General features: G+C 40.3%; 1 protein-coding gene across 4 annotated transcripts in view; it reads left to right on the forward strand.

Moving 5' to 3' along the window:
- The first annotated feature begins 307 nt into the window (after positions 1–307).
- The window catches only part of rbm10 (RNA binding motif protein 10), a 43,409-nt gene continuing 16,755 nt past the window's right edge, over positions 308–26,961 (forward strand). For 2 of the 4 annotated variants that reach the window (XM_067446830.1, XM_067446831.1), the window contains exons 1-7: positions 308–616; positions 1,177–1,250; positions 8,851–9,382; positions 9,597–9,785; positions 12,954–13,023; positions 19,206–19,279; positions 23,768–23,854. In XM_067446830.1, the coding sequence (XP_067302931.1) occupies positions 1,234–1,250; positions 8,851–9,382; positions 9,597–9,785; positions 12,954–13,023; positions 19,206–19,279; positions 23,768–23,854 (969 nt within the window). In that variant the 5' untranslated portion in view covers positions 308–616; positions 1,177–1,233. Of the gene's footprint in view, positions 617–1,176; positions 1,251–1,919; positions 2,076–8,850; positions 9,383–9,596; positions 9,786–12,953; positions 13,024–19,205; positions 19,280–23,767; positions 23,855–26,961 lie in introns of those variants that run through there. The other 2 variants (XM_067446829.1, XM_067446832.1) reach the window with 2 other exon arrangements.

Genomic DNA, 26,961 nt, shown 5'->3' on the forward strand with positions numbered 1-26,961 from the left:
CCTGTACTCAAATACTTTACCCAACTAAGTTCTACTTAATCAATACTACACAGTGTACTCCCTTCTGTTTAAATCATGTTTTAATATATAGTGAGTGATACAGTTGCTAAAGGGCGCATAGGGGGCGCTTAAGAGGACTTTTCTAGAACCTGTAATGACAAATGGGACACCGTACTTCGCTCTCTCTCTCTCTCTCTCTCTCTCTCTCTCTCTCTCTCTCTCTCTCTCTCTCTCTCTCTCTCTCTCTCTCTCTCTCTCTCTCTCTCTCTCTCTCTCTCTCTCTCTCTCACACAGACACACACACACACAGCGAAGCTAATGCGAAAGCGCAACACATACGTGTGTCGTTTAAGATACGGCCTGACTCTGAGTAGGGTGTGATCCCAATTTTATTTTCGCATTTTAGAAAAGGAATATAATAAACAACATGTTTCAATGTTGACTACCTAGCATAGTTACCTTATCTTAAACACATTATGCGTTTGCATGATAGTGTGCTTTAAGCCAATCAGCGTGTGAGAATTCTGTACCCGCCCACCGGACCGAGGCCATCTTACACTGAGGCGTCACACACTGTATCAGTTTCGGTGTTTGTGACGCTGCTGCTGTAACAGAGGTAAGTGACTTCATGGTGTTATTAATATGCAATTAAAGTACCGTCTTTTAAAAGTTCTGCGTATGTGAACGTTTGTCTCGGTGTACTGGGTTTGTTTGGTGTCCGTGGCCTCTGGACTGAAGCTGTCACACGCAGCTTTATTAAGCATATGCTTTGCACATGCTATTTTTTGGTTACGCATAGGTAGAGATTTCACTTTAGACGGTTGTTGTTTATGTAATTATTTGATATTTTCCCTCCTTCTAGATTAGTGTCAGGCGCAGGTTAGTGTTAAGCATCTGCAGGACTCAACAGCTCTGCGGAAATTTTCGGATATAATTTCTGACAGCGGTATATCTATCTACCCTTGTGTAGTTTTTCCCAAATGGCGTAAAGGCTACACGATACGACAGTTGGCACTGTCCAATCCATACACAGTACTGTAACCGTCCTGCTCGTGTGCTTGGCAGCTTAGAAACAGTAAAAGTCGATATGGACTCCACGGTTTTATGTTTGTATTTTATTTTCATTATTATTTAAAAAGAAATGTGAGAGTTGACCATTTCCTATTTTCTCAACAGTTGTAAATGAAGCAGGCAGAGGAAAAAGTGGGCGTTTCTGTCGATTTGCGCTGAAACATGGATTATGAGAGGAGGTAGGTCAAAAGCCCTTCAGCCTGCAGTGTTATCTTCTGTTTTTAATGTTAATTTGCATTCAACCACTGGATGGATTCATATACATTTTCTTACCTTATTACATAACATCATGCTGTCAAATATGGTAAGTTTATTGACACATGGCTTATACTTAGGGTGCTTTTTTATTTACAAAAGATTTTAGGTATGTAAATGCATACAGAGAAGTATATATTTAAAGGTGGGATAAGTGATATCTGTAGCCTGACAAGCCAGACCCACATCAAGATGTTTGGTCTGGAAACTCACCATTGACGGCTCAATCCGAGGGGCGGGATAAACGGTTGTCTTTCAAACTCCCTCTGCACGCGATAGAATAGCGCTACAACCAACCAGAGCAATGAAGGTGAAGCAGAGCTTGTTGATAGATTAAACTTTCGCCGTATCTGGTCGTCAAAATTTCGAACACATCTTCCCTTTTTAAGAATGATTTCAGTGTCGTTCTTTGTTCTAAAAGCTTAAAGGGTTACTTCAGCGATTAGCATATGGCTTTGTATCAGTAGAAACCCTGGAGAATATTCAAATTATTGTGCTTTCCCCTCTCATATCTCCCTGAGACGAGAGATTTATGCATTTTATTTCTGGAAAAATTCCTCCTATGATGCAAAATGACGCTTTTTGCATCATAGGAGGAATGTTTGCCCAGAGGCTAAAGACTACAGCCAGCAGAGGGAGCCATTTCCGCATGTTTTGAATCCGGCATTGGGGGATGGAGATCACACTCAGCTCGCAGGGAGAGCTCAGCTTGCAGACAGGATCATTTAAACGGAGCTATGGTGAGCAATGTAAGTCTTTTAACTTCTCAAATTCATTTCTATGAAAGTTAAGCTTGCAAAGGCATGAACTGAAACGTGCCAGACTGAACTCGCGTTGTGAATGTATGCCGCGAGTGTAGTCGCGATTACCTCAGCTCTCATCACTCGTGCAGTTAGTGCTCAGTGCTGTGAGACTCGCGCGGTGACTCACTCATTATATTGAACAGACACGTTCAGTTTTTAATTGTAGTGTCTCTAACTCAGTCACAGTAATGAAGTTGTTGGCGTTGGGAATGGCCTCACAGGGCAGCGAAGCATTCTGGGAATTGTAGTCTTTCATCCCCATGGGACAAAAATACATTTTCTGTCTTTTCTCAGTCTAGAAGACACCAAATTCAAAAATAATTTCACATTTCTACTGCATTGATGACCCAGTTTAAATACAGATTCATCTTCCCAGCGCTGAAGTACCCCTTTAACTCCAAGTCTTCCAGAGTCGCTGTCAAAGCTGATTCGAAACACCGCCGTTCGCCAGCTTTTGTGTTTACTAGAAGCACGCAAACGCAACTCGGCTGTCGTCATTATGGCCCCTCCCATCGACTCTATACACGATGTGATTGGCCCGGCAAGAGTTAGGCGAATACAGCTCAGAAGTGTATTGAGAGTTGCTAGACGACACTCGCGGGCAGATTAGATCTGCTGCCGCTAGGGTGTGTCTAGATTTCTAGGCTATGATATCTGGTAACCGTTGTTGTTATTTCAAATCACCAAAACAAACACGCCCCTACCCCCCAAAAGGGTCTTGGCCCTATATTGATAGCTCCACCCCACACATACGTAACCCAGGCAATGACTATGGCAGAATCTGTGTGTTACTAATCCAGGTCGAATATTCAATGAAAAAGTCATCCCTTCCATCACAAAAACACAAACCGTTCTCATGAACAACTCTACAGAACACGAGCCGACGGTCCAGCTAATGACATATTACAATTATGACCGGATGGGTAATATAGATATAAAGAGGAAACAAACACACCGGTATATTAGGAGTATAGTATCTTACCTGTCGAACACATTTTGTGAGCTGACGCTTGAAACACTGAGGGGATTTAGATGCTCCATGCGGTGTGGAAATGAACGGGTCTTTATCATCGTTGAAGTGAGCCACGATATGATCGCAAATGTACAAACAAGTGAACATGACACACAAGCATATTCAGGCAAAAGCCAGCATGTATTAGTTCTGTCTTGGCTAATGTCCGTCCTGTGTGACTCGTGTGTTTTGAATAATGATGCACACTGAGCCTCTCTTCTCACCATAGACACGCCCCTTACCTGCTGATTGGCTACAAGTTTTTTATTCCACTCAGCCCGAGTCCTTTTTCTAAAACGGTTTTGAAATATCACTCATCCCACCTTTAAAGGCATAGTTCACACAAAAATGAAAATTAGACCATTATTTACTCACCCTCAAGTCATCCTTGGTGTATATTTCTTTCTTCTATCAAATTAATACAAAATGTCCTGGCTCTTCCAAGCTTTATAATGGCAGGGAATGGGAGTCCAATTATAAATGTACTCCACATTATTTTGGGGGGATAATAATAGCCTTCTGAAGCAAAGCAATGTGTTTGTGTAAAACAAATATCCATATTTAACACATTCAAAAGTAAAGCTTTTGGAGGACTGCCTTCCATATTCAACTTGCGTGAAAAACGCAACTGGCACAATGTAGGCTGTAGCGTCATGTAGAGTCATTACACTTTCTTCGTTTTTCAGTCCGCCGGAAGCTAGATATTTTACTTTATAAAGTTTTAAATATGGATATTTTTTTCTTACACAAACCCATTGTTTCACTTTCGGAAGGCCTTTATTAACCCCTGGAGCCGTGTGGAGTACTTTTATAATGAACTGATGCACTTTTTGGCTTCAGATTTTGGGGTCCCATTCACTGGCATTATAAAGCTTGGAGGAGTCAGGACATTTTAAGGGTGTGTTCACACTTGTAGTTCGGTTAGTTTGGTTTGTTTGGTCTGGACCAAAAAACAAAAACAAAACATAATAGTCCTGGTCCGCTTAGCATTCACACTGGCATTTTTAACAGCGAACCTAAAGTTACCGAACCAAAGGCACAGGGAGACGCTCACAACCTGATTGGTCGGCTTATATGACGTAGGAGCTCGCTTACCGAACATTCAAAACAATGCTGTGTGCGGATTACACCCGCGGGCATTTTATGCGTGTACATATGGCATTATTTTTTACCAGAGAACTCGTGAAGAGCTTATGAAATGCTCTAAACATTCAACACAACGCTGTGTGCTGGATTAAACGCGATCATTTTATGCGTGTACATGTGGCATTATTTTTACTCGCTGAGAATTCATGGAGAGCTCATAAAATGTTCAAAACATTCAAAACAGCAGCAGGATTTCCTCCGTTGTGCAGAAAAGAGACGGCCGTTCTGTCGTCTGCACCTGCTAATAATGGGCAACACAGGAACTTTGATGAGAAGAGCCAGGTATGCTTTTTGTGTTTTTTTCTAGCATTTTCGAAACATGCTCGTCTGACCAAATATTGATTAGGCACTTCCTCGTTGCTCCACGTTTGCCCTCTAACGTTACTCATTTTGGATACACCGATCTTTCCACATTGTCAAATCAGCTGCATTATGCGTCGCATCTTGTGACATTATACGTCCGGTTTTTGGTCCGTTTACATGTCTTTGGTCCGTGTTGCGTTCATATATCAATCGAACCGCACCAGAGTTTGTTTGGAAGCGGACCGAGACCCATCTTTTTAGCGGTCTCGGCCCACTTGTTTGGTGCGCACCAGGGTTCAGATGGCAGCGTTTACAGCATGTTCAAATGAACCGCACTAACCGAGCAACCGCACCAGGGTTTGTTTTAATCGAACCAAACATGACAAGTGTGAACGCACCCTAATTGTAATCATCTGAAAGAAGAATGTCATATACACCTAGGATGACTTGAGGGTGGGCAAGGGGTAATTAAAATTTTTGGGTGAGCTAACCCTTTAAGATACTGCAGCTGATCACCGGTTTTTTATAACCCTTTTAACATCACCTTTTTGTAGTTTATTCAAATACTACTGTAGTAGTGTGCTTTTCAACTAGTGATCCTGAAGCGCTTGATTAGCTTCTGATGTCTTTGATTATGGTCGGAGCTAAACTGCAGGACAGTGGGTCCCCAGGAGCAGGCAGGGCTGAAGTCCTCTGCGCTAGGGGATTCCAAACTTAGTTTTGGAGGGCCACTGTCCTTCAGAGTTTTGCTCCAACTTGTCTTTACACACCTGTCTACCTTGATTAGATGGTTCAGGTGTTTAATTTGGGTTGGAGCTGAACTCTGCAGGACATTGGCCCTCCAGGAGCAGCCTTGGATATCCCTGCACTATGCAGTAATGTTGAGTAAAAACAACACGACCTTGCCATCCATCTTCAAACCGTCCCGCTTGGGTCTTTCCGGCGCTGGAAAGCTTTTCCAATATTAAAGGGTTCACACACAAATGAAATTTTGGTCATTAATTACTCACCCTCATGTTGTTCTGAACCTGTAAGACCTTCAGAACACAAGTTAAGATATTTTTGATGAAATCTGAGAGGTTTTTCATGCCATAGACTGCAAAGTCATAACCACTTTCAATGCCCCTATTGCTGATTGGCTACAAGAATGTTGTGGTCATATGCAAGATTAATCGTTAAAAGATTGTGATCGCAATTCAAACACCCACTCAATCTTATTTCTAGATGACAACGATTCGCTTGTCCCATAAACCTTTGATAAAATTACCCCTGAACATTCAAATCTGCTTTTGCGCTTCCACTGTCCCAGAGAGAGCTGTTTAAAATAATGATTTTATCAATTACATCGTTACTCAAATAGGGGGCAACAAGTGACTTAATAAACTGTATTTGTCATTGAATCATTCATTCAAGAGATGCATTCAAAAACACAGATTTATCCCATAAGGAAACAAGTGAAGTATTTATAAGTGAGCCAATGAATCGTTAATTTAAGACATTTGTTTAAAAACATGGATTCATTTAGAAATAAAACCAGTGAAGTCATTATGAGTGAAGTCATTGAATCATTCATTCAAGAGATGCATTCAAATACGCTTATTTCAGAAATGAAACAAGTTAAGTCTTTATGAATTAATATGGGTGTGACGAGATCTCGTGCCACGAGATCTCGCGAGACTAAACCGTGACGAGATTTCTCGTCGAGATGAAAAGCTGTCTCATATTCTCATGACCTGGTTTATATTACGCCTCCACTAGTTTTGATAATCATAATAGTCGCTTTAATTCCATCAGCTCATCTAGAACAAGCTGTTCGCATTACTGATCACGTGACAAGCGTGTTATAAAGTGTGTGTTATGTTAGTGGAAAAGACTGTGGCGAAGGATTCGTTGTGCAGCAGAAGCTCCAGACTTATATTTTAAACTACACGTTCAGCACCATTGCTGCCTAATCACAGAGTATACGCACAATTGCTAAATTGAAAGTAAAGGGCACGCGCATTCAAACGCGATTTCAATACGTTACCGCTGTTTGAAATCGACTGCCTGAGGCATGAGAATTTCTCATAATATGAAAACTCTTTACTCTGTATCATGCTTTAAGAAAAAAAAGGTCTCTCTTTGCACTTTGATTATGATTATTGTTTGCACTTAATGATCTATTATCATTTTGTGGGAAGGAGTTCAGTTAGGAGGTCAAAAAAAGCTCATGTGCAGTTCTTAGGTCTGAAGAGACGATCATACAGGAAGGAATACAGTACTCTTGTCTTTTACTGTATATGATAATTCATACTCAGAAAATAAAATAAGAAATGACATCCATTACAAGACGATTAGTTAAAACATTTCAAATGCACCTGCAAACTGTTTTTAATTTCTAGTCACGTATTTCATCATTGTGGATTTCTTAAAAATACTATGTAAAAAGTTCTCATGAACCCAATCTCGTCTGTTTGTCTTGAGATAAGTGTCTAGTCGAACCCCTATGAATTAATCATTGAATCATTCATTCAAAAGATTTGTTCAAATATGCTGATTCATCCAGTGATGAAACAAGTGAAGTATTTATGAGTGAGCCATTGAATCATTCATTCAAGAGATGCATTCAAAAACATTGATTCATTCAGCAATGAAACAAGTGAAGTCTTAAAAGGGTCATATAATGGTACATGCACTTTTACAAGCTGATTGTATTGAAATGTGTGTTGGCAGTGCCTGTACACAACCATATTATAATGATAAAAATCCATCAAGTGTTTATTTAGTTTTTTTAAATCTCCTTATATCTTTTCCCCTGTCTCAAATCGAGCCGTTCGACCGTGTGACGTCACACGACCCGACACCCCTCCCTTGATTTTTTAAATGACAGCAACATTTTAACACAAACCCGCTCTGAGCGAGCTCTGTCATCATCACAGTCCACCATTGTTGATATGCTGGAGCAGAATGGCCTCTAAGCGATTGTGGTTTTCTGTGATTGGGTGTAATAATGAACACAGCAGTCATTCTGATGTTCCTAAATCCGAACCGCTGAAGACGCAGTGGCTGAGTTTTGTTTTCGTCAGTCCTTTTATGTTTGTGTGAAGTCTGAACCACGAAGCATTTCTCACCAGACTGCTTTATAAGCAAGGGTCAGTATAAAGCAGGTTTTGTTAAGAAGCTGCTCCTGAATAAAGGATACAGATTTGTACCAGCTATCTGTGTTCCTGCTGCCCCTCCAGAATAATGGAGTGTAGTTTGAAACGCTTGCATGCTTCACGATGAATGCGGCTAAAGTGGGTAAGTTAAATTACGGCATGCTTTCTATGTATGGCATTCTCAATATAATTCATAATACCACGGTTATAATGAACAACACGTTATGGAAAATTGTGTTATTACAAACTCTGTATGCTGGTGATAAAGTTAACGTGGTCACACTACACTAAGCTTACTTTTGTAGATGGTTTATAATGGTGTCTGTTACTGTAAAAAAAAATCGTGTTGTAACAGTTATTACAATGCATAGATAACATTACGCATCACTGACAAACCAACATTAACAGAAAAAAGTTTTGATTGGCATTAGGTGTAACATTAATCTGTCAGTGAACTAACATATACATCAATAAACACATAGCATTCATATCTCACTACGCTAACATTACCTTGCCAGTACATAAAGATAGATCAAAGTGATATAACATGAACCAACCATTCAGAAACGTCCTGTTTAGCCTTAATTGTCGAATTTCGTTGGACCTGTCATCTTGTCCCAGGTCCGACTCCGGTTCAAATTGATAAAGTTGCACAGATGTGTCCTCAGAGACTCCCGTTGCCATTCTTTCTTCTCCACGTGAAAGCGCGTGAAAGAGGGGTGAGCAAAGCTCATTAGCATTTAAAGACACATGCTGAAATGGCTTGGTGTAAACAGAGCTGTTTTTGACCAGGTAAAATTAATGTTTTCTTACAATACTAATGAGAATTTTAATTAAAATGTATTACAAAGTTTATATTTAGACAGTGAAGAATCATATTAACTTGTAACATATATGACCCCTTTAATGAGGGAGTCATTGAATCACTCAAGAGATTTGTTCGAAAACACTGATTTATCCACCAATGAAACAAGTGAAGGTTTGAACGAATGATTCAACGACTGGCTTATAAATACTTCTAGCAAATATTCACAAAATGTGGGTGTTAATTTACATTTTCAGAAATTGCTTACTGTGCCTTTAAACTACAGAGTGCCTAATGCTTGCTCTTTTACGATGTCAGGGGTGGTCGTGGTGACCGCATGGGTCGCTATGGGAAAGCATCTGATGATCACGACTACAGGGACATGGACTATCGTGGCTATGGACAAGAAAATGGCTTAGGAGTGAATAGCAGATTAACTAATGCAAGACAGCACGAGCGTGACAATAGTTTTGAAGGCGTGAGAGACTTCGCCTCAGGCAATTTCTCGAATAATCGACCTGGATTCAGCCAAAAGGCCCGTGGATCCAAAGACAACCAACTTGGTAAAAGTCTCCTCCAAAGTCCCCCAAATCGGATCCTCCACTCAAGATTCCAGCAAGATGAAAAGGATTATGAGTTTGAACCAGAGATTGATGCACACAGGAGAGATATGCAGACATTTAGATCACGACAGAAGGTGCACCTGGATGACCAAACGGCAGATGAAGGTGAAGAAAAGGAGGAAAACACCTGGGGCGGAGATAGAGGACGGCACAACTTTCAGGACGAATATGGCGCTGAATGGAGAGCTGAGGAAGACAAATATACCAGACATCTTGGGCAAAAACAAGTGAGTACACTTGTCTTTCCGGAACGCTTTTCGTTTTGTATAAATCATGATTACAGAAAAAGGTATTGCCTATTGAAATGGATTCAGTTGCTTTTTTAAAATTCCAGTTACTTGCCTTTTATTGTTGTTTACGGTAAACATTTTTACATATCTAAATATTTCTTTTGGTTTTTAAAAATTGAGAAGAGTAATATATAGGATCTTTCTGATTTAGGGTGTTTCTGACCAAGTCCAGTCAGCTAGGGGCAAAATAAGAGATGGAGACTACCAGCATGCTCTGGAAATGAGCCAGGAGGAGCCAGAACCTCGTGACCAGGACTACAGGTCTGATACAGAGCCGGTTCAGAAACCCAGCAACGTTGTCATGCTGAGAATTCTCCCACCAAATGCAACTGTTAACGAGGTTTGACAATATTTTTATTTTTTGAGTTGACTATAATAACCAAACATCTTTGGAATACAATGTGTCCTAACCAGATTGCTCACGATTTGCTTGTCCATGTTATTCAGAGTTTTTTTTTTTCCAACTAGTGTTAAAGGAACACTCCACTTTTTTTGAAAATAAGTTAATTTTTCAAGTCCCTTAGAGTTAAACTATTGAGTTTTACCGTTTTTGAGTCCATTCAGCTGATCTTTGTATCTGGCGGTAGCATTTTTAGCATAGCTTAGCATACATCATTGAATCGGATTAGACCATTAGCATCGTGCTCAAAAATGATGACCAAAGACTTTCAATATTTTCCTATTTAAAACTTGACTCTTCTATAGTTACATTGTGTACTAAGACCAATGGAAAATGAAAAGTTGCGGGGGTTTTTTAGACCGATATGACTAGGAACTATTTTCTCATTCCTGCGTAATAATCACGGAACTTTGCTGCTGTACCATGAGTGCAGCGGCACAATGATATTACACAGGCAAGAGCATTGTCATTAATAGATGACTTTATCAGCATGGAATACCATTGTCGAAAAAGACAAGGCTAAAATGTAGTTCTAATTTTAAAGCAAAGTCTCTTTTTTGGGAGGGGTGAATAAATGGGACTAGCGGTGTCCCCCGACTAAGGATTTACACATTCGAATCAGAATTTTCGAATCTCTCTATGGTCGACCGATAGTCGAATCATCTATGTGTGTGTAAACCATAGACCGGAAAAAAATAAACGGTACAAACGGGTTGGGAAGGGCAGGACGCTAGTCAGCAGGAGGCTAAGACTATTTTTTATTTTACTTTACACACGGCACACAGCCACCACTTTTAATAAAGTGATCAATACTAGGCTACACTACACATTCGTAAATTAACCGTTCTCTCATAACATTTAAAAGCCGCGATCAGAACACAGAACATCACACAAATATAAGAACATTTTGATAAATAAACCTAAAAAAATCCCTGCCTAGAGAGGGAAAGAACACTTTGAGTGCGTTTATATGCACGTTCTTAAGCCGACTGTGCCTAAAGGGGGTCGCACTGAACTGATTGAACAGTCCGGTGACTGAAGCTCAACGCCGTGTCTCAGGATCTCACACCAGGCGGACGTGAACATTATAAACGCGCAAGCTCAATTTTGAATCGACTTCTGACAGAAGAGCTGCACGATGAGTGTATCTTGTAGCACAGGGTGAAATCAGTATGTACATTCACGATTTGAGGGAAATATACATTTAATCGCAGCAGACAGGCGTCGAATGCCGCCGTCGGTGTATACGTGTTCGAATTTTAAAGGCGTGGCGCGTCCCACTGCGAAGCTCAGCGCCCTTAAAGGGGCGATCACTCAGCACCGCGACACGTCTTTATAACACTAATATTGAGCAACCCCATATTGCCAAAATGGTATGATCCTCGTTTCATAACACCCGCGAAGATTCGACCATGAGATCAGTGGTGGAATCCAGTCCTGCATATCGATGCATCGAATCTTCGACTATTAGGGGCACCCCTAAATGGGACCAAACATTACAGATTACATACATTACAGCTTTCATCCTTATGGTTGCCAGATTTAAATCCCCCATCAGTGCTTTTCTGTAAAAAGAACACATTTTCTACCCGGTGTTTTCCTTAATACAATACTCATACATTTACCCCCAGGTTTCACAGATAAGGCTTAAGCTAGTGCCAGACTAAAATGCATGTTTGAGCTGTTTTAAGTGAAAGCAGTTTGCACTTAAAATATGTCAGTGCCAGTGAAGTTTTCTTTTTCTAAGGCACGTTAATAAAAAAATAAAATATAAAAAAAGGACAACCTAAACCGGGCCAAGGTACTAGGGTAAAAATCACATTAAAATGACTTTGGATATGCGCAGAGCACAGGGAACAGTGCACAAGTGTTTTGAGCTTGAATGTTTTGAAATCGCATCGAAATGCGCACACAGGAACCGATAAGCGATTACTGGTTCAGGGATAATGGGAACCAGTTTTAAAATGGAACCGTTTTTCAATACCCATTGCTACACAGGACTATGACTAATTAAAAAAAAACTAATCGGACAAAATAAAACTACACAGAATACTACAAATGATAGAGCTTTACTTGTATTTAACCTGGCGTATTTAGTAGGGGTGACCCCGAATAGTCGAAGATTCGATTCATCGATATGCGGAGCATGATTCGACCACCGATCTCACGGTCGAATCTTCGCGAGTGTTATGAAACGAGGATCATACCATTTTGGCAATATGGAGGTGCTCAATATTTTAAAGACGTGTCGCGGCGCTGAGCTGAGCAGAGCATCGGTGTGCGACCCCTTTAAGGCCGCTGAGCTTCGCACCGCGCCTTTAAAATTCAAACACGTTCAGTGAGTGTACACACACCGGCGGCAGCATTCAGCGCCTGTCTGCGGCCACTCAGGAAGTTGTTTAAAATCCTGCTGCACCACAGAGCGCTTTCGTGCAGCTCATCTGTCAGTCAATTAAAAATTGAGCTCGCGTGTATATAATGTGCGCGTCAGGTGGCGGTGTGAGTGAGATCCTGAGGTGCGGGGCTGAGCTTCGCGTACGTCTTCAGCCGCTTTAGGCACGATCGGCTTAAGAACGTGCATGTAAACGCACTCAAAGTGTTCTTTTCCTCTCTAGGCAGGTATTTTTTTAGGTTTATTTATCAAAATGTTCTTTTATATATTTGTATGATGTTCTGTATTTCGATCGCGGCTTTAACATGTTATGAGAAAACGGTTTATGAATGTTTATCCACCACATTACCTTTTAGGCTATTTAAACCTAAATAAGAAAGCCATTGTCAGTTTGTCTGTCAGTTGGCAGGCAGTTTTGGTCGCTTTATTAAAAGTTGTTGCTGTGTGCAGTGTGAAAAGGAAAATAAAAATAGTTTTACCCTTCTGCTGACAAGTGTCGTGCCCCTCCCAACCCATTCACACACACATAGATGATTCGACTATCAGTCGACCATAGAGAGATTCGACAATTCTGATTCGATTGTCTAAATCCTTAGTCGAGGACAGCCCTAGTATTTAGTCATCCAGCAATTGGGAGACCCATTTTGGGCAAATCCCATATTTGAGGTCCTGCTATGATGTTTGGTGTAGTTAAGCGTTTGCTGTTTGCTCTTTAGATTCGGGCTCTGCTGCAGGAGCAGGGGATGCGGCCCAGGGAAGTTCGCCTCATGAGGAACAAGTCTTCGGGTAAGCATGCTCTACCATGGGGGCTTCTTTGTACCCCAGACTGACATCCAAGTCTCTTCCACTGCCTTTCATAACAAGCCTTAGCTCACTCTTGCGTCTGCCTAGTTAAGTGTGTTATTTCAGTCCAGTCTCTCTCTTCTTTCTCACTTTCCTCCTGATGTATTTGAGTTGAATGAAAAGGCTGCTCAGTACTGGTGTTTTGAAACCTTCAGGTGTATGTTTCCTTAACCCCCTGCACATCTTTTCATTTAAGCCATCACTTCTGATTGTTTCCTGTTCTGTAGTGTGTATGACCATTTTCTGACCATACCCCTTGTCAGACTATTCTTAACTAGACAACATTCACATACACACTTGATTCATCCACATGTAACAGAAATGTATACACTGGCACACAAGCACATACACATTTACTCCAAGTGCCAAGCTTGCCTCACATCTCCTTCCAGCCTTATCCCTCATCTCACTTTGATTGCTCTTGTCCTGAAGTCTGTGGAAGATCTTGCACCTTGTATTGTGTAAGTATTTTGCAATAGCTGTGTTGAGAAGATACTAAGTGTGGCTGACCATTACATGAGCAATATTTGGCTTTTTTGATGGGTATGAAAAGGTTTCAGAATTTTGTATCATGAGCTAAAAGGGTGGACAAAGTAAGGTAAACACCATTTAAAAGCGTTTATTTTCTTTCAGTCATTTAGGGTGTGTTCACTCTGGTTCTTTTGGTCTTTACCAAAAAAAAAAATTACACATTTAATGGCGAGTTCAGACTGCACAATTTTCAAACTGGTCAGATCACTGTTCTTTTCACACTGCATGACTATCTGTGGTAGCGTTCAGTTGCTGCTGTGTTCACACTGACCGATGGATCGGCGACAGAGGGTTTCTCACTAAATGACTTTAAAATAGGAAGAATCACAACAACGACAACTCTGTCCCGTCTGTAAACTACGTTTCACAACCAAACACGTGAGAATTTTAAACAACGCAAGATCACGCATGCCTTCATATCGGAGTTCTCGCACGAGACTGGAATTGATATTAAAAATGTAGACTGCAGAAAGCTTTCGATCCAAATTTTCTGTGCGCTGATTTGCATAAAAAAGGAAATGGTTGGGTAGACGCAGGGGGCAACGATTTTGTTCTGCAAAGAGAGTTTGAGGAAAATAAATACATTTGCGACGTACTGCAGTTGCGGCTGGTCAAGCATTTTGTTCTTTGTTTCTGTTTGTCTGGGCGCAGTGTTGGGACGGTTACTTTGGAAATGTAATAGGTTACAGATTACAAGTTACCCTATTTAAAATGTAATAAGTAGTTAACTATTTTGATTACTTTTTCAAATAATGTAATTGATTACATTTGACTACTTTTTGATTACTTTTCTAATTTCCAACACTGATGAAACGCCTTTTTATCATATTGCACATCAATAACAGGCAAAGCAACAAATTAATATTATTTAACATATCTTGGCTTTTTACTGAAAAAAAAAAATCAGTTGTAATCAATATAATTAATGTTTTCATAAGTAACTCATTTAATTACACATTTGTTCTCAGTAACTGTAACTGATTACAGTTACATTAATTTTGTACTTAAATTATGTAACTCCGTTACATGTTACTAGTTTCTCCCAAACACTGGGTGGGCGATATGCTGGTAGACACGATTGACTGGTTGAAATTTGCCAACCGGTTTTGGACATATTGCCCACCCCAAACAGATTTTATGATGCATATTTTGTGAAAACAATGCTGCGTGCTGGGCTAAATGTGCCCGTTGTATGTGCATAGCTACATATGATGGCATTTTGACCAGCTTAGAACTCACAAATAGCTTATTAAATGTGTAAAGGAGCACTGTTAGTTTTGACGTGAAATTTTGATTTAGTTTTGGTCATTTGTTTAAATCTACAGCGGGTTTAATCAACTAAATTCTAATGACTTTAGATCAAGTGTAATGCATTAATTGAGCATTTAAGCTGACTGTTACTTGAATACATGTCAAAACTTTTTGACAATTTATGTTTTTGACATAAATTAGAGGTGGGCATAGATTATTATTTTTTAATCTAGATTAATTTTGAAATTAATCTAGATTAAAATGGCTTATCTGAATTCTGCCGAAGGCTTTCAGAATGTGTGCGCTACCCTCTCACATACGTTACGCTAGGGGTGTAACGGCACAGATTGCTCATGGTTCTCTTTATATCACGGTTTTAGGTTCACGGTTTCGGTACGGTTCTGTATTTACAATGTTCAGGGAAAAAAGGTATAAATAAAGAAAATAAGAACAAATAACTTAAATACAAGCAGCAGCACAAATAAATAATATTGAGCAAAGATACTAATAAAATAAACAATACTTTTCAGGTTTTGCAGGTAGGTCTAACGTTAGTTTTTAGGTACAAATTGAATAAAGTAATCAAATGTAAAACCTAATGCAGGGATACGTGTCGTCTTTCTCGACTGTATAAAGTTCTCTTAAGGCATATTCAGACTATGTCTGCTTGGATACTCATCAAGATGGACATGTTGACATACTTTTTGTGTGACTTTGTCCGTTCAAGCGCAAGACTTTAAAGATAACTCAATATTTGCGAGCTGTGAGACGATTGTGCGCTCTTGGACGAGTGCACAGAGATGAATCTTATCTCGGCTTGTGCGAGTTCTCATTCGCGTCTTCTGGCTCTACACGCGGATGATGACGGGGAAAATGACTGCGCATATTCGAAAAATACGATAGCATTCGCATGCACTTAACAGTTTACAAAGAGAGACCGTTTTGCCCACGTTTTTCTTTTATCATCACTGTTGTAATGTATCACCTGAGGAGCCAGCACGTGTATCCATCGACAGAAACATGCATAAAGCATTATTTTCAAGTTACAACCCATATTAAAGATGCGTCATCAGATGTGAGATGAACCGCGGTGCAAGTGCGTCTCGGCACCTTTTACACGGCACCCCAGTTGGGAAACGCTGGTATAGACCCAGCTTCCAACCCAACTTTAAGAATAGATTAACAGCGTTATTTTTTTTTATCGCCCGATAAGTGTCTCACATTAACGCCGATAACGGCCCACCACTATTAAAAATACACAAAAAAATTTCACGTTTTTCAAATAATTATTTTCAAGTAATGAATATTTTTGTAATGGTGTTAGTTAAATTATGACCCTGATACTTTATTTAATGTCAAGTACTGGTCTTAGTCTTTCCTCCTAACTATGAGTTAAATGGGAATTAAATGAAATAGTTTATTGTGTAACCAAAAACAAATATATAATTTGTGACTTAATTATAATCAAGCTCGAAATAATTTAATAATTAAATAATTCGTATTTACGATAATTCCGAGAGCACGTGAATGCATCATTATATCATGAAAAAGGGTCTTTAGGGTCGCATCTTGTGACATGACAGCCTGTTTTTGGTTCATTTACATGTCTTTGGTCTGTGCTGCATTCATTTATCAGTCGAACTGCACCGGAGCTCGTTTGGAAGCGGACTGAGACCCGTCATTTCAGGGACCACACTAACAGATCCTTTGTTTTTTCTTTTTTTCAAACCTGCCAAGTTTGAACACAGCCCTAATTATACAGCTACAAAGGTTAGTCACATTAGGTGAAGTCTTTGTTCTAATGGGTTTACATTACAAAAACCCATGAAGAAAGCCAAAAGACGCCATTAAATCACAGTAAATGTTAAATATTATATATAATCCATAAATATATAGGCAGCTGTATTATTGAACTCATTTTGTCTGATTACTGTTATACACAGTTATAAAACAGCAGACTTAGGTGCCCCCTAAGAGGCAAACACGGTTGCATATCCAAGAGTCATTATACCTGCAGAGATACAACTGAGAATGACTTCCTGAACAGCAGGATGAGGTCAGATGCCTTGCTGATTACCAGATGTAAAGGCAAAGGTGGCCCTTCTCCTGTATAAATCCCTGATATTATTTATTATTAGGTGTTTCCTTTATTTTTTCCACCCTGTATATGTGTCAGTGGCATGATGGTATTTTGGAGAGAAGATTAAAGTTCTTAGATATTGACTTTTAATGCATGTGGAACAGCTATTTACTGTAGTTTAGAGGTTAGTACATTTATTCTGTTTAAAATGGTTATGGTTCAAATGTAATGTCTTTTTTATCAATTAACTATAGCAATGAAACGCATTGTGCTTTTGTTTTGTTTGCAGTAGGGAACAATGCACAGTGGACTGCTTGGAATGCCTAGTTGAACAGCTTAAATCCCACTCGGGCAGTTTGTTAAACACAGTCCTTTGGCATTGTAGGCTGACTAATTTGTACTGTCTGGTGTGAATTCAGACAAACCTCATAAAAATTACGTTCGGGGTATTAATTAGACTTGTATATAAATTAGACTCAGACAGTAAGACCATAAAAAATTTGTATCCAGAAACATGTTAGATAATTATGTAAGTGTTGTATATAAACTATTTTGCCAAAAGTTTTGGGATGCCTGCCTTTGTGCACATGAACTTTAATGAGATCCCCTTGTAGTTGGCCCACCCTTTGCAGCTATAACAGCTTAAACTCCTCTGGGAAGGCTTTCCACAAGGTTTAGGGAATTTTTGACCATTCTTTTAGAAGCGCATTTGTGAGGTCAGACACTGATCTTGGACACTAAGACCTGGCTCGCAGTTACTGCTCTAATTCATCCCAAAGATGTTTTGTTGGGGTGAGGTCAGGACTCTGTGCAGGCCAGTCAAGTTCCTCCACACCAAACCAAACATATGTCTTTATTGACCTTGATTTGTGTACTGGTGCCTGAGTTATGTTGGGGCAAAACTGGTTTCAAAATATTTTAAAAATTGTCTTAGAATGCTGATGCTTTAGGTGTTACTTTTATTGGAACTAAGGGCCAAGCCCAACCCCTGAAAAACGACCCCACACCATAATGCCCTCCACCAAACTTCACACTTGACACAATGCAGTGAGGAAAGTACCGTTCTCCTGGCAACCGCCAAACCCAGACTCGTCCTTTGGATTGGCAGCAGAGAATTGTCTCTGCTCTAGAGTCCAGTGGCGGCGTGCTTTACACCACTGCATCCCACGCTTCACATTGCACTCTGTGAAGTAAGGCTTAGATGAGCTGCTCGGCCATGGAAACCCCTTCCATGAAGTTCTCCACATACTGTTCTTGAGCTAATCTGAAGGCCACATGAAGTTTGGAGGTCTTTAGCTATTGACTCTATATTGAGCTATTGAAAGTTGGCGACTTCTGCACACTGTGCACCTCGTGGTTCTGCGCTGACCCCACTCTGTGATTTTACGTGGCATACCACTTCGTGGATGAGTTGCTGTCGTTCACAATTGCTTCCACTCGGTTATAATACCACTAACAGTTTGACCGTGGAATATTTAGTAGCGAGTAAATTTCACGAATGTACTTATTGCACAGATGGCAACCTATCACAGTACCAAGCTTAAATTCACTGAGCTCTTGAGCAACCCGTTCCTTCACAAATGTTTGTAGAAGCATCTGCATGCCTAAATGTCCCAATACTTTTGGCAATATAGTGTATCCATATGAGTAGGATTTTATTTTATTTATACTTTATTCAGAAAGGACGTATTAAATTGATCAGAAGTGACAGAAAATACATTGTTACAAACAAACAAACAAAATAAAATAAATGATATTCTTTGGAATTTTCTATTCATCAATGAATACTAAAATGCAGTTAGAAAAAATATATGCAGTTAGCATGAGCTGAGGTGATCATAAGGACTTTCAAAACCCCTGAACTTGTGAAAGCAGTGCATATTAATGCTTTTCAGATGTTAGGCTTTGTTGGTAAAACATCCGAAATCTAATAGACATAGATTTGTGTGTACCCATATTTTCAAACGAATGCCATGTGTGTCAATAGCAGAGGGACGAAAATATTTCTCAGTTCTAGCAGTTTAAACGCAGCAGTGTGATTATTGGTTAGAATACAGCTATACCTCTTTCTCCCATCTCTCTCTCTCTCTCTCTCTGTCTCTCTCTCTCTCTCTCTCTCTCTCTCTCTCTCTCTCTCTCTCTCTCTCTCTCTCTCTGTCTCTCTCTCTCTCTCACTCTCTCTCTCTCTGTCGATATGAAAACACTAACCCTCACTGCGTTGTGTTGTTCTGTCATTGTGGCCCGGCGACGGCTGTGTCTCCAGGTCAGAGCAGAGGATTCGGCTTCGTCGAGTTTAATCACTTGCAGGATGCCAGCCACTGGATGGAGACCAACCAGGTCACTTCACACTGCACACACACATACACACTACAAGACCACACGTGTATGGATATATATGCCCTTTACAGCTGGATTCATTATGATTTCACAGATTTCGCCATCTCTTAAGAATGAGGTCTGTCTGTTGCCACTCTAATATGCAGCCTGTCTAGCACATACATTTGACTTTACTACTAGTTGGGCATTTTATGGAAATGCCTAAGCTCAGTATAAGTTCAACAGGGTTCACCCCCTGAAAGCTAAGTTTGTGTGTGTTGCTGTCTCCCTTTTTTCAGTTAGCTGTGAATTTTCTCTTGGCAGCCATAAAATCCTAGTGTGAGACCTGCCCTATTTTTTGTGTCTCTGTAGTTGAATCCTCAAGGCTTTGAAAGTGTCATAATCACTCGATGGTTTCAGAGAGCATGAGCATTTGAGCCCAATGTTCCTCTAATGTATCTTTAAATTATTACCAGTGAATTTATAGATTAGCTGACTGACCTGTATACTGTATATTAGTTTACATGAAAGATAGGAAGAAGTTACTAATGTGACACTGTGAGGGACCTATTTAATCAGAGAAACTTGCGGTACACTGAGGCTATGTTCACACCGTCAGTCCAAATCCGATTATTTGTGTATCCGATTGGAATCTGATCTAAATGATTGCCTGTCCACATTGTGTATTCCAACTGTTCAGATGTGATTTGTGTGTCCCATGCCACTCTTTCTTTTTCTGCAATATCTGCATTGGTTTCAATGGCAATGACGTTGCCTTTGGTAGGTATACGCCAAAAACAACAACAACAACAGCAGCAACATGGAGGGTCTTACAATACAGATGTTGTCTTATTTACATCATGACAATGTGTAGCTGCCATGCTGGACTACTGCGTCCTCTGAGACAGTGGCAGAAACGTAGGAGGCTGGTATGTGTGGCTTTATTCTGTGCTGTCCACTGAGTTCAAAACATGTCTCCTATATTGTCATTTTCTGCTCGTCCGGTATTTTGCAACAACACAATCTTGTTTCTGCAGCAACCTTTCAGCTTCCTGTAACAACGTCTGAAGTTTTATATGCTGTGAGTCACCTAAACCCCATGAAATTCGATCAGAGCCATCAGACTGTAATGGATTTCCAGAAAGGAGATTTGAATAGGATTTCAAACCACATATGAATGTAGCTCAAAAACGATTTGTTAAAATCAAATTTGTGAAATTTATTTTATTTATTTATTTTTGCTGTTCACACTTGCTAAATCTGATCGGATTTCAATCGGATATGCACAAATCGGATTTGGACTGATAGTCTGAACAAGGTTTTTTTTACAGGGTCTCTCGCCCCCAATGTTCCTGAAGTAAGCCTTGCTGAAACATTAGAGCACATCAGAATAAATTCTGGTGCACACTGCAGCTTATTCTGATCAAGAAAAACACAGGAAGAAAATAAGCACTATTTTGTTTTTCATATTGATGATACCAAAATAGACCATGTGGAAAAAAAAACTGATCCAAATAGTGGTGCGTAAGCATAAAAGTGCCTTCATTAAATGTCATCAACTTAGAGTTGTCTGATTGTCAGTTTTCTGAAAATGTACTGGCATGGCTGAAGTACGGCAACGCGACCTAGCATCTTGTTCCCTTCTCGGGGGAACTGGCTTACATACGTAACCCTAAGACGTTCCCGTTTGAGCTAACGCGACGCTGTGTCAGTTGTGTTGATGCTATGGGAACCCAAATACCCACGAGGCCATACTAAACAAATGCTTGTTCTTTGAATAAACTGCATTGATCAAAAACAATCTCACTTTAAAACAATCTCTCTTCCATTAATTTCCTATTAGATCTGTAAAGCTGCTTTGAAAAAATCTATATTGTAAAAAGCGTTATATAAATGAAGGTGTCTTGACTTGACATTGAACCAAGCATAGCCCAACCCAGGGTCTGAACCTAGTGTTGCCAAACAAGATGGCTTCCAAGAGCTTTAAGTTGAGTAGGTAATCTTCTTACCAGGACCCCTATGGGAAGAGCTGAATAGAGAGGCTGCAGCTTCAGCTGTGTCCCCCACTCTTAAGGAGAGCAGACTACTGTTCCACCATATTAGCCATTCCCAATTTTTAAAGCTCTTTTAAAAGGAACCGAACCAAGGGGATTATGTATTTAGCATCCAGACTCAAAGTGTTCAAACCATCTGCTCTATAAACTTCCAGCTCAACCCTCAGTCATCCTTGGAGAAGAATAGCAAAAGTACTTTCAGGAGCTCTAGCTGAGAACTTCGGTTGGACCTCCGGGAAAATGTGCCGTCATATCTTATCTACACTACTGCCTCTGAGTTAAAGCTGCAGGGGGAGACAGACAGAGCCCAACTTCTTCTGTCAACTGCCCTTCCCCAGGTGTCACCAGGAAGCAACTGAAAGACTATTTCCACTGATCCACCAGGGAGACGAGTCAATTTAAACAGGTCCTCTAGAGAAGTGTGCTAGCCACCCTTCTGCAAAGTAGACCAGGGTGAGACTGAGACTGGGGTGTTGAGGAGAAAGGGTTTCTCCCTTCCCTGTATCCCTGACATGTTTAACCACAGATGCCTCTCTTTGGAAACCATCGCAGCCTTAGAATGGCCGATGGCACAGGCCATCTGCTTGGTGGCATGGAGGGTGAGATCTGTGGCTCTGCAGTGCTCCAGGGCTGTCTCTGACCAGATTCCTTAGTCTAGATCCTTCAGAAGGTCGGCCAGGTCCCTCCACTGGCCTGACCTGCTACTGCGTAGGACTTAGCAAATCCGGAAAGGCTTAGAGCAATGTTTCTAAACCCTGCTCCTGAAGGACCCTCAACACTGCACATTTTCTTTGGCTCCCTAGTTAAACACACCTGATTCATCTCATCAGCTCATTAGAAGTAACTCCAGGACCTGAAATTGGTTTGTCAGAGAGCAAATTTTGAGATCAGTGTTTGGGGGTCCTGCAGGTCCAGGTTCTAGAAATACTGGCCTAGAGGGCAAGACCTTCAGGGAAGATGAGAGAGAGAGCCTGCAAACACCTCTTCAACTTGGGGCTTCTTGTATCCGTACGCAACAGAGGTGACTGTGAATCCCCATGATTTCGAACATCTTAGTATGGAGATCAGGTAGAAACAGTCCATAACATGAAGCGCAGATGCCTGGCCCCCATTCCACGCAAAGAGAACCAGACAAGAGCAGCAGAACCCCCTCGAGAACTGAACAGAGTGTGCTCCACTCCTAAACAGATAACGCAGCATTTGCGTGTCATCACCAGTATCAAATTGAGGATACGTGCACAAAACTGTTTCCCTTTCTCACACTCCCAAACAAAGCAGCTTACTGAGCACAACAAAACTGATGACTTTAAATACAGGTGCCCTTTTGTAGTCATGCCGGTGCACCAGTGATGTCATTTGATTGCCGTGTCCAATAACATTGGCATGGTTTCACACGTTTCAGACACCGGTCCAGACTGAAGGCATTCCCATAGTGTCAAGACCACGACGCAGTGTCAAAAGTGAATTAATAACTACCTATTTCACATTACAAAAGTTAAATAAACCATGTGCTGCTAATTTATTGCCACGAGCCTTGCAGATTTGGGCAAAATTACTGTTTTGTTCTTCATTTAAATGTGCCGTAGCAGCCCAATATCTGGTAAACCACACTTTTTTTCATGTTGTGCACCCTGATTTCTGGTATTTAGGTAGCAGCCAGCCAGTGAGACTGGAAATTGGTGATTTCAGCCAGTTGTTTGCCATTTTTGCCTGCAGCAGATGATTCATGAATAGACTGGGTGGTCCATTACTAGCCTAGATCTTTATTTTAAAAAGGTTAACTTTAGAAAATGTTATTTGTGGGTACGAAGGGGTGCCATAACAGATAGACTTGAAACAGTCTGTTATCAACAGCATATCAAGACATAACTGTTTTTGTGTACACAAGCATGGAGTCATGTTTGTATTTATCAGGCCTCTGAAGTGCTCAAAATTGGGTAATTGGATAGTGGTTGGATTTCTTTAAGTATTCAGTTACGTTAAGGATGTTTTCTTAATGGCAGTAACTCGAATGAGGGAAGTTGTCCGCGTTTATTTTTAAGCATTGAGGTTCCGGAGGATTTATTTTTGGCTCAGGTACAGTAATATGATCAAACCTTTTTTCAATGTATATTGTCATCGCTGTATGAATTTTGCTTTTGTGAAACTTCTGTTTGGATGTTTTATTTGTGGCTTAATGTGGGTGGGCAGGAGTGAGCGTGACTTTTTTTTTCCCCTGAATGGGGGAGGTTGAGGCTTCTGGCCAGAGAGGGTGTCCGCACACGCTCTCTCACACGCAGGCCGGCGCATCTTTCTGAGTCCTCTCAAGCTGATGGTGATATCTGTCTTCCTCTCTCTCTTTTATCCAGTCTTCTCCTCCCCTCTTGTGTGAGATGAGGTCTCAAGTGTAACAATTCCACCCTGAAAATGATATTTATTCTTTTGTCCCCTCTCTTCCTCTGTGTCTCACTTTCAGAGAGTGCTCACTATTTTGGGACAGCGAGTATCTATGCACTACAGCGACCCAAAGCCCCGTGCTAATGAAGACTGGCTCTGTAATAAGGTAACTTTCTTAATGTTCTTTTTCAATTAATAAAGAGTTATGTTAAATTAATTCTAAGTAATATTTAATACTTGAATGATTGTGCCATAAAGGCATAGCTCATCTTAAAATGCAAATTAAGTCATCATTTACTCACACTGGTGTTGTTCTAATGCCATATGCCCTTTCTTTTTTTTTTCGGACAAAAGGACAATTGTCAAAAAAATGTCCCGCTCCTCTTCTTATTTAACAAAAATCCTGACCTAGCCGGAACTTAAGACCAGTTGTCTGATGACAGCAGTGTTTGGGAAGCTACTCTCAGACTGTAGTTTGACCATCTACTAGCTACTAATAAGTAAAAGTAGTTAAGATCCAGTCAAGCAAACCTTCTGAAAAAGTAGTGAGGTGCACTACAAGTTACTATTAAAATTAAAGTAGCTAGCTCCATTGAAACTACTTTTTTTTTACAATGACATTGTACTGTATGTTACAAATAATGTAATACTTATTAATGAAGAATGTTATTCTTCATTAATTAAGTAATTAGTTAAGTAATTAGGCTTTGGGTTTTAAAACAACAACATGTAATACAGTTATGTTTTCACAGTATTTTTTTATTTTATAAACTATCCAAATATACACACAATACTCAAATTTAGCCTATATCTCGCTATATCACAATTAAATTAGATCTCCGCCTTTGCAGTGTGATAAGTGTGCTGTAATTCACTTGTGTGTGCTGTAAGTTTTTGACACAGACAGCGCTTTAACAGCGTTTGCGTAAATTTGTGGATTCATTTGAAATATCAACCCACTCCTGTACGCATCCTTTACATAATCATCAGGCGATCTCTTCTCAGTGAATCGTAAAGCCGTAACGTGTGATGAAACAAAAGATGCCGGTAATTCACAATTTCAGTTTGTGATCTAATAAGAACGCTTTGATTGTAGACTCGTCAAAACGCAATATAGCTTTTGGTCACACTACACCGCTACAATCTGGAAAAAGATGATTTGCTACTGGAAAAGCTACACTGTTACACTACAACTGAGCTACTGTCAAGCTACTGACAAATGTAGTTAAGTTGGTAGTGTCGCTACTTGTAGTGTCACTACTCCCCAACACTGGATAACTGTCAGAATAATAGTTGGCAAGAACTTTTTATTTAGATGAACACAACAGATATTAACCTCAGAGAAGGAAGTTCATGAATTGTATTTTATGTCGTGTTTTTGTTAATCTTGAGTCTCATGGATGTGTAGTTGTGCACAGATCAATGGAAAAGATCAGGATTTTCATTAAATAATACATTAAATTTCTATTCGTTTTTCACAAAACCCTATCATATACACTTTAAAATATGCCCTAGAACACTTGCAGCTCCTTCTCAAAAAATTAGCATATTGTGATAGTTCATTATTTTCCATAATGTTATGATAAAAATTAAACATATATTTCATATATTTTAGATTCATTGCACACCAACTGAAATATTTCAGGTCTTTTATTGTTTTAATACTGATGATTTTGGCATACAGCTCATGAAAATCTAAAAAAATTTGCATATCATGAAAAGGTTCTCTAAACGAGCTATTAACCTAATCATCTGAATCAACTAATTAACTCTAAACACCTGCAAAAGATTCCTGAGGCTTTTAAAAACTCCCAGCCTGGTTCATTACTCAAAACCGCAATCATGGGTAAGACTGCCGACCCGACTGCTGTCCAGAAGGCCATCATTGACACCCTCAAGCGAGAGGGGAAGACACAAAAAGAAATCTCTGAACGAATAGGCTGTTCCCAGAGTGCTGTATCAAGGCACCTCAGTGGGAAGTCTGTGGGAAGGAAAAAGTGTGGCAAAAAACGCTACACAACGAGAAGAGGTGACCGGACCCTGAGGAAGATTGTGGAGAAGGACCGATTCCAGACCTTGGGGGACCTGGGGAAGCAGTGGACTGAGTCTGGAGTAGAAATATCCAGAGCCACCGTGCACAGGTGTGTGCAGGAAATGGGCTACAGGTGCCGCATTCCCCAGGTCAAGCCACTTTTGAACTAGAAACAGCGGCAGAAGCGCCTGACCTGGGCTACAGAGAAGCAGCACTGGACTGTTGTTCAAATTTTGCATGTCATTCGGAAATCAAGGTGCCAGAGTCTGGAGGAAGACTGGGGAGAAGGAAATGCCAAAATGCCTGAAGTCCAGTGTCAAGTACCCACAGTCAGTGCTGGTCTGGGGTGCTGTGTCAGCTGCTGGTGTTGGTCCACTGTGTTTTATCAAGGGCAGGGTCAATGCAGCTCGCTATCAGGAGATTTTGGAGCACTTCATGCTTCCATCTGCTGAAAAGCTTTATGGAGAAGAAGATTTGGTTATTCAGCACGACCTGGCACCTGCTCACAGTGCCAAAACCACTGGTAAATTTTTTACTGACCATGGTATAACTGTGCTCAATTGGCCTGCCAACTCTCCTGACCTGAACCCCATAGAGAATCTGTGGGATATTGTGAAGAGAAAGTTGAGAGACGCAAGACCCAACACTCTGGATGAGCTTAAGGCCGCTATCGAAGCATCCTGGGCCTCCATAACACCTCAGCAGTGCCACAGGCTGATCGCCTCCATGCCACGCCGCATTGAAGCAGTCATTTCTGCAAAAGGATTCCCGACCAAGTATTGAGTGCATAACTGAACATAATTATTTGAAGGTTGACTTTTTTGTATTAAAAACACTTTTCTTTTATTGGTCGGATTAAATATGCTATTTTTTTTAGAAGTACAACTGTACCTTACCTGTACAACGTGTTAAACTGGATCATTCTGTGATACTTTTGCGTCTTTTTAAAAAAACGTAATGCTGGTCGCTATTCACTGCCATTATATGGAGGAGCGATACATTTTTTTGAAAAATCTTCCTTTTGTCGTCTGAAAAAGAATGGCATTCGGCATTAGAACAGCACCAGGGTTTGTATAGAACATGTCATACCCAACGGCAATTTAAAAGGCTTTACACAGAAACTAATTAAAATAGTGGTAACATGCATGAGAAAAAAGAATACCATGTGTAAGAATTAAAAATAAAAACAAGGATAATTAAAACAGTTGTAAAGAGAAATAAAAATAAAATAAAATGGTCAA

Source organism: Pseudorasbora parva, chromosome 6, assembly GCF_024679245.1.
Source record: "Pseudorasbora parva isolate DD20220531a chromosome 6, ASM2467924v1, whole genome shotgun sequence".
NCBI lineage: Eukaryota > Metazoa > Chordata > Actinopteri > Cypriniformes > Gobionidae > Pseudorasbora > Pseudorasbora parva.